The sequence below is a fragment of the Bos indicus x Bos taurus genome, chromosome 25 (assembly GCF_003369695.1).
Source record: "Bos indicus x Bos taurus breed Angus x Brahman F1 hybrid chromosome 25, Bos_hybrid_MaternalHap_v2.0, whole genome shotgun sequence".
In the NCBI taxonomy this organism is placed as follows: Eukaryota; Metazoa; Chordata; class Mammalia; order Artiodactyla; family Bovidae; genus Bos; species Bos indicus x Bos taurus.
Window position 1 is genome coordinate 24,090,801 of NC_040100.1, and position 8,622 is coordinate 24,099,422.

At 40.3% G+C, this 8,622-nt stretch overlaps 1 protein-coding gene across 1 annotated transcript in view; it reads right to left on the reverse strand.

Moving 5' to 3' along the window:
* Nucleotides 1-6,402, reverse strand: part of ACSM4 (acyl-CoA synthetase medium chain family member 4) — a 25,784-nt gene extending 19,382 nt beyond the window's left edge. The window contains exons 1-3 of the mRNA XM_027526831.1: nucleotides 6,202-6,402; nucleotides 4,059-4,269; nucleotides 728-935 (exon numbers count right to left, since the gene is read on the reverse strand). Of these exons, the coding sequence (XP_027382632.1) occupies nucleotides 728-935; nucleotides 4,059-4,269; nucleotides 6,202-6,402 (620 nt within the window). The remainder of the gene's footprint in view (nucleotides 1-727; nucleotides 936-4,058; nucleotides 4,270-6,201) is intronic.
* Nucleotides 6,403-8,622: the final 2,220 nt, after the last annotated feature.

The window sequence follows — 8,622 nt, forward strand, 5'->3', positions numbered from 1 at the left end:
CTTTGGGGGTCATAGAGTCTCTGCTGTAGCTACCCAACTCTGCTCTTATAAGATGAGAGCCACTCTAAACAATATGTACAGAAATGGGTGTGGTCATGTTCCAACACAACTTTATAAAAGTGAGTGCCATGCCAGAATTGGCCTATGGGTCATCATTTGTCAACTGCAGAGGAGAAAAACAGATAGTAAATACAGGAACAAATGAGTGGATATGATATTTGGATAGTGATGAGTACTATGAAGAAAACAATAGGATGATGTGGTAGACTAGCTTGGAACTGGTGGTCAGAGATAGTCTCACTGAGGATAAGACATTTGAGTTGAAGTTTGACAGGAAGTCATCAACTTCCTGTTGATGAGGGCTGAGGAAGAGCATTCCAGATAGAAAAAACAGCAGGGGCAAAAGCCCTGAGGTGAACCACATTTAAGGGGAAAAAATGGTGGCCAGAGTCAAGGCTGTGAGTTGTGGGAGACGTGCTCCAGGACTTAGGCAAGTACTAAGTCAGGTAGGACACTCATCTCAGGCCCTGGCAAAAAGGAGGGAAATGGGAGCAGAGCTACAGCCCTTTCTCTGTCCTTAAAACGTTTTTATTAGGTGATTTTTTCCTGAGAAGGGGCCTGGATCAACCCACAGCATGCAGGAGTCCTTGGAGGCTAGGAGACTCTGAGATGCAGTTGTGACTGGTGTTATTGCTGGCACTGCAACTAATGTGGGGAAAATACTCACTGAAATAACTCTGGGAAGCTGAGCCACCCATCCTGGCTGTGTGGAGACACCAGGAGTTTGGTCTTCAAGTCTGGACACTCGGACACAATGGACTCCACTGCTGGGATCACCTCCTCACTGGCCACGATGCACTTGGCCTTAGATGCATGCAGCCGATAGAGGATGTCTTTTGCTGTCAGCTGGGTTGTTCCTGGCATGAAGACAAGCCCTGGGAAAGAGACAGGCCTCTGAATAGACTGCGGACTGTGGAAATTTGGGCTTTGTGCCTGCATGGCAAAGAGCTGCAAAATCTAACCTTCAGCTACCCTTGTCTTGGTCTCCAGGAACATCCCGCAGGACCCTGATCTCTGAGAGATCCTTAGAGCACTGGCTTCAGAGTCCGACAGTCCCTGGATCTAATCCCATTCTTGCAACATACTTGCTTTGTGACCTTGAACTTATTCCTTCATCTCTCTGTGTCCTCCTTTCCTTCTTTGTAAATTGGGGAAACTAATAATAAGTCTGGCACATAGTAAGCATTATGCTGTTGTTGTTTAGTTGCTAAGACATGTCTGCCTCTTTTTGCCACCCCATGGACTGCAGCCTGCCAGGCTCCTCTGTCCGCAGGATTTCCCAGGTAAGAATACTGGAGTGGGTTGCTATTTCCTTCTCTAGGGGATCTTCCAGATCCACGGATGGAACCCACATCTCCTGCATTGGCAGATGATTCTTTACCATGAGCCATCATAATGGTGGGCTATTATTATGTACCATTTTAGTCATTGTCATATAACACTTAAACAGTACTTTACATTTTACAGCACTTTACAGGTTTACATTTTCATGAATATCAACTCATCCAATCATCTGAACCTATGGTTTCCAAATGAGTTTGGCAAGATAAGCCACTAGGGATAAGAGAAGAAACTAGAATTTAAAAAATTTATTGCAGATATGGAATTCTGTTTATGACTTTATCTCATTTTTGTATATATTTTTATACATACTGTATTAGCAAAGTAGAACAACTTAAATAACTATATCCAGATGGGAGTATATGTTTCCCAAGAATTTTTATTGATAGATTGTATAGCCAAAAAAAACTTGGAGGCCACTGTTCTAAGCAACCATGTAAATCAATGCAGTTGTTGCCATTTGATGGAATATGAGCCAAGCAAGTGGCAGAGTCAGCCTTCAAACCTGGGTTTTCTCAGTGGTCTGTGTTCATTGACATATGCCTACATTACTTTGGCAATGCTTCATTTATTCCACTGTTTCACATCATTCTAAACATTGGCCTGTGATGGGCCTGATTTTAAAGTACTAGTTCCTTATGAGAAGAACATATACGGGAGAATTAGATGAAAAACAGAGGGAAAGTGGTTTGTACTTTTTAAAGCAGATCAATGGCAAGAAAGTGGAATGTATGTAAAGCATTACAAAGAGCCACCGCCATTTATTGAGTATATAATATATGCCTGGTATCTCACTTAAAATTAATCCCAGCAGACAGACAACTAGCCCAGGGGCTGTAAAGTAAGTGGCAGAACCAAGATTCAAAGATACACTTCCCAGACTCCAAGACCTGTGTCATATACCAGACTCCTTATTTCTTGGTGAGTTCCCTGAAGTAGGCTAAATAGGAAGATATGGAGTTGAATTCCTAGGAAGGAAACTTCAATTACTGAATGTATCTTAAAAGCTCTTACATGTCATCCCCTCTTGAGAAGATGAATAAATATTTGATGTGATAAGTTAATCAAGAAAATATCTCATCATTCACTCAATATAAAAATATAAGATTTTGCAAACCATTTGTTCTTAGTGGCTCAGAAGTTATTAGTACTCTTGGGGGATTTGTGATGTGGATGTATTCAATGGATAGCTTGGGGGTCAGGAGTAAGTTCTCTTCTAGTGGATTTCAGATTTTTACGCTTTACAGCAAAAGCAAAGTATTTAGCTATGTGGTGCATAGTACTAGTATCTCTGTTTACTGAGATTTAATTATTCTGAACTTGAAAACATAATCCCTCAGGCGCTTGTTTAACATTTAATTAATTGTATATTTTTGACCATTCTGCTTGTGGGTTTGTTTTTAATCTCAGCATTTCACAAATGGCATACATTATGTTAAGTAATATTAGTATATTTTTATGACAAATAAAACCTTTAATCTCTTTCCAACCCACAATTGGTTTCACATTTGCAAATTCCTTTTTATAGTGAATGTAAAAAGAATTTTATATATTGCTATTTTATGTAATATTGGCAATGAGAGCATTTTTCAACACTATTATGAAATCCTTGTAATTATTCTTTTAATGACATTCCAGCAAATTGAAGCATCATAATTTCAATTAGCAATAACCACACCCTCACTAAACTTTATTCTCAGCTAGTTTTTAAGTTATTTAATAGTTCCTATATAGTTGTTTCCATTTTTTCCTATTATTAATGATATTGCAACAAGCGTTTTTGTGTTCTGTATAGTAGTATATCCTTCGGTATTCTTGTTTATTTTTGATTGACTTATAAACATTTATGTTGTGTGTGCAAACTTTTTCAGTAAAAGGCCAGATTGTAAACATTTTAGGCTTTGTGAGTCGTACCATCTCTATTTCAATCAGCAATTCTGCTGTTGTAGTGCAAAAAGAGCTATAGACAATACGTAAATGAGTGAGCATGGCTGTATTCCATTATAACTTTAAAGCTTTATTTACAAAAATAGATGGCCAACTCACTGGCCGTGGTTTCTGCTGAACTCTGTCCTAGAAAGGGAAAGAGTTCTGTAGAAATTTTACTGGGGTACATTATAAATTACTACTGTGGGAGAAAATGTGTCATTTAATACATTAATTTTCTGGGAAGAGGCAAAGGTTTTCCAGCTGGAATCTACAACCTTAGTCTTAAAAGTCATTTTGTTATAGTCCTTTTTTCTTCCTTTTGTACTGCTATGTCAGGGAGAATCCAAATGTATTCAGAGAAGGAAGTTCTGGAGCATCTGGATGAACACATCATAACCAGCACTGCAAAGAGGTATTGGTACCCACATTTGCTTTTATAGAGTTTTGTGTTTAAGCTCCAATTGCATAGCTTTCTAGCTGTGTGACTCTGGGCAAATTTAACCTTTCTGAACATCAGTTTCCTTTCTCACAAAATGGGCATCGCATCAATAATACTTACCTCTTGAGGTAGTGTTCTATTATTGCATCATGACTGCTTCTAATTTCAACCCAGTTTTTCTGTTCTTTGTAAGCATAACTTCAGTCAGGACTAACAATTCAGAAAAACCTCTACTTTCAGTCTTTTTCTGTTTCTGCATGATTTAGAAATGTTAAATATTGGCACTGACCTGTTCTCATACAAGCCACGTTTATAAGCCACCACTCTGGGATTCGGGGAAGAATCACGGCCACTCGGTCTCCTCTCTCTAAACCACAGGGCTTGGTGAGCACATTGGCAGCCTTTCGGGACAAGGAGCCCAGTTCTCCAAAGCTCCATTTCACCTCATCCCCTTTGCCATTCACCCACCACAGGGCTGGGTTGGCTGGTCTCTCTCCTGTCTAGGTATGCATAGGCACATGGGAAAGAGGGGAGAAGGCGTGAATGAGTGGTCATCAAATAGATGGGACATATTTGGTGTCTTTCCCTCAGCATTTGTGCTGGTGGAGCCCAGTAACAGAACCAGTTTGTCTGTGGGGGAGCCACTATTCTATCAAACACCGCCTTGTTGAGACAACCCATCGGGGTGCCCGTCCTTCCCTGATCAGCATGTGGGCCTGTGAACCAAGTTGGGCCAATCACAACTTCTGTCCCTGATTGAGTTTTCTGAGAAGAACAAAAAGATAGAAAATGGTTGGAGCAAAATCCGTCTATTGGCTCTTGGTGCTTATGCATCTGTCCTGCTTCCTGTCCTTGTGAAAACTCCAGCTTCCAACCCAATTTTGTGACCTCCCCCACATCCCTTTGATAAATTTCTTTCTTGTTTAAGTTAGAGTCTCTTCCAACCAAAAGCCAAAATGAATGGACCAAGACTGATTAGGAACTTATCATTTTTTACCCAAAAGACCAAGCTATGGCTTTCATAGGTAACCGAGAACAAGATGGAGGGCCTTTGTGGAAGGAGCTTGATTGGTTTCTGGAGCAAATGTCTTATAGTGATTCTAGAAGTCTGTACTGTAAAATCTTTTTGCTTTATGTATTACTTGGGGGAGATATTACTCTCCTTTTTTTCCCCTATCTGGAATGCTCCCTTTACCTTCCCTAGTTGGAAAATACTTGGAAGCTCAGTTCTCATTTCACTTCTTTGGTCAAGTCTTTCTTAGCTCCCACTTCTTCTCCTGACTTCTCTGTGTTCCTGAAGCTTTGTATGTACGTTCCCATTTATTCCATTAAACTTTGTGATATCATAAAGGCATCCCTATCCAATGGATTAAAGCTCTATAAGATCAGAAGCTGGTTCATTTACCTTTGAACTGGTGAACTTGGATAAGTAGCTTAACTTCTGTGAGGTTAAGTTCCTTATCTGCAGCCCCCTTATCTGCAGGGTGGTGATGGGGATTTGATGAAATAATACAGATCTGTATTTCTCAATCGTTAGTCATTTGAGTATCACTATTTTTCCAGATCTGTCTACACTTGTGCTGTTGTTCTTTGTATTCTTCTTTACACTGTTGACTCATTTTCACTTGAATACTTTACTTAAGAAGGAAAATATGTTTAATTATTAATACCACCATAATGGGAAAATCAGTACAACTTGCTAAAAATGGGTTACTGAAAAATAAATATGTATACTGAAAACAAAATACGTCCCTACATTTTATCTAGAGATTTTCATCTTCTATCTGTGCTCTCTGTTCAAAAGTGAGTGTGTCAAATATAAGCGAGCTGCTAAAGACAATAGATTTGAAGGAAGATTGTCCATTCTATTTACTAGGAAGAATTAACTCCGCATATTCAGTACCTTGTGCATGTAGCATATATTCTGAAGCACGGGCCCTCGCAGTGCACTTTGGTAAGCATTGATAAGTAAAGTGTTCAGCTTAGTGCCTGGCTGGGGGTGGGGGTCAGTATGCAGGGACCTTGACCTGGGGATACACTAAACACTTCATAAAACATATTGCTTTTTCCTTTTCAACCTCTGCTTCTGCACCAATGACTATTCATAAAACCAAAGCTCAAGTTACTGTTTTTTTGTGACCAGACCAAACAGAAGAATTGGAGAACAAAGAGCTGCTATGTTCGACTTGGGGAAAATGAGGGGAAAGAGGCATAATTCTTTGAGTAACCATGATGAGGGGGGCTGAGGATGAAGACAGCCATATGTAGTTGAGGGGCAAAGTTCTTCCCTGGAGAGAGAGAAGGGCAATTGGAAAACAAAGGAAACCAAGAGGTATGAAAAAATGGAATTAAAAATGGCCACAGAACAAGGAAATGGAAGGCTGAGAGACAGGTAGACACCAAGCATTTACAGGAGGCCCGTCATCTTGTACCTTCTCTTTTTGGGACCACTGGTCCAGCACATCCCCAGCAAAGTTAAAGTTCTTAGGCAATGATCTCTCACAGCGATTTATGGCTTCAAAGTCCGCGAGGGTCAGAGGCGCTCCCAGCTGGTGACTTTTGTGAAAGCGCCGGCCAATTGGCTTTGTGAGCCAGATGAATCTGAATGTCTGGTAGCGGAAAAAAATCTTCATGGTTCCAAAGGGCTTTGTTAGCTTGTGCGGATGTGGAAATACTGCAGTCTGTGGGGAAAGATTGGTGAGGAGTGTTAGTCTCTTCCCATGCTCTGTGGTGAGACTGGGAAGCGGACCTGTAGCTGTGTACCCTCAGGAGTTTGGAAAACACCTGAAAACACCCCATCCTTCTTTAGAGCTGAGGATTTCACCCTCATCAGCCCTCTACTACTAGACTCTTGCTCTTCATTCTCTTTGTGACCAGGTTAATCTTAAAAATAACAGCAAGAACAACAGCCCACAACTATAGAGTTGTCAAGCTCCTATCTTCTGTTCCTACCTTCTTCCCAAACACATGATAGACAAACAGAATATTTGCTGCCTGGATTGACATTCACGACCTCCTTCTCTCTGCCTCATGCTCTGTTCTAACTCTATCTGCTAAGTCCTCTCTCGAATTTCCTCTTCCAGTAAAGCAGCCCACTCACTTTTCGTAAATGTCTGTTCCCACCACTTAGATTTGACCTGTCATTCCCCTGGTTTCTGGGCCATGCTTCCTGCCTTCATTATAGCTCTTTAGACACCTTGGTGTAAGTACTGGATCAGTCATTTTCTGGCTGTAGGGCTTTAGGAAAATTATCTTTCTTACACCTCAATTTCCTCATGTGTGAAATGGGGAAAAATACAGCACCTCTGTCCTAGGGTTATTATGAGAATTTAATAAGATAATGTCTGTAAAATGCCCAGCATGTAAAAAGTGTCTTCAAAGTGTTAACTAGTGCTATTGTTAAGATCATTTTCATTAGCATAGTTCCATGAAACAGTCTTACAACATGAATCAGGAAACTTGTGATTTACTCTCAACTCTTTCAAGACTAGCTTTATGACATTGGTAAAGTAACCTTCTTCCCTTTCTGTACTGCCATCTGTATTCTAACATTTTTTTCCCTAATTCTCTGATTTATTTCCTTTGAATTTCCATAACATGCATCTATACTATTCATGCAACAGTTGTCTACCTTGTGTCATTAACTCTTGTTTTTAACATATGTGCCTTGTCTCCTAACCTATCTTGATGTGAGTAGGGGTTATGCTTTGCACCCTTAGCACTTAACATGTCTCATACAGCTATCTTCAGTAATAGAGATTGGAGTGCCAACCACCTTACCTGCCTCCCGAGAAACCTGTATACAAGTCAAGAAGCAACAATCAGAAATGGACATGGAACAATAGACTGGTTCAAAATTGGGAAAGGAGTGCATCAAGGCTGTATATTGTCACCCTGTATATTGTTTATTTAACTTATATGCAGAATACATCATGCAAAATGCTGAGCTGGATGAAGCTCAAGCTGGAATCAAGATTGCCAGAAGAAATATCAATAACCTCAGATATGCAGATGACACCACCCTATGGTAGAAAGCAAATAGGAACTAAAGAGCCTTTGATGAAGGTGAAAGAGGAGAGTGAAAAAGTTGGCTTAAAATTCAACAATCAAAAACTAAGATCATGGCATCCAGTACCATTACTTCATGGCATATAGATGGGGAAACAATGGAAACAGTGAAAGACTTTATTTTCTTGGGCTGCAAAATCACTGCGGATGGTGACTACAGCCATGAAATTAAATGGTACTTGCTCCTTGGAAGAAAAGCTATGACAAACCTAGACAGTGTGCTAAAAAGCAGAGACATTACATTGCCAACAAAGGTCTGTCTAGTCAAAGCTATGATTTTTCCAGTAGTCATGTATGAATGTAAAAGTTGGACCATAAAGAAGCCTGAGCACCAAAGAATTGATGCTTTCCAATTGCAGTGTTGGAGAAGACCCTTGAGAGTCCCCTGGACTGCAAGGAAATCAAACCCAGTCAATCCTAAAACAAATCAACCCTGAATATTCATCAGAAGGACTGATGCTGAAACTCCAATACTTTGGCCACCTGATGGGAAGAGCTGACTCATTGGAAAAGACCCTGATGCTGGGAAGGATAGAAGGCAGGAGGAGAAAGAGATGACAGAAGACAAGATAATTGGATGGCATCACCGACTCAATGGACATGACTTTGAGCAAGCTCTGGGAGATGGTGAAGGACAGGGAAGTCTGGTGTGCTGCAGTCCATGGGGTTGGAAAGAGTTGGACATGAATGGGGGACTGAACAACAACAAAATGATCATGTTTACTTCTTTTTTGACTAATATTTATAGTTTTATGTATGAAAGTATGAAAACTTATAAGAAAAGA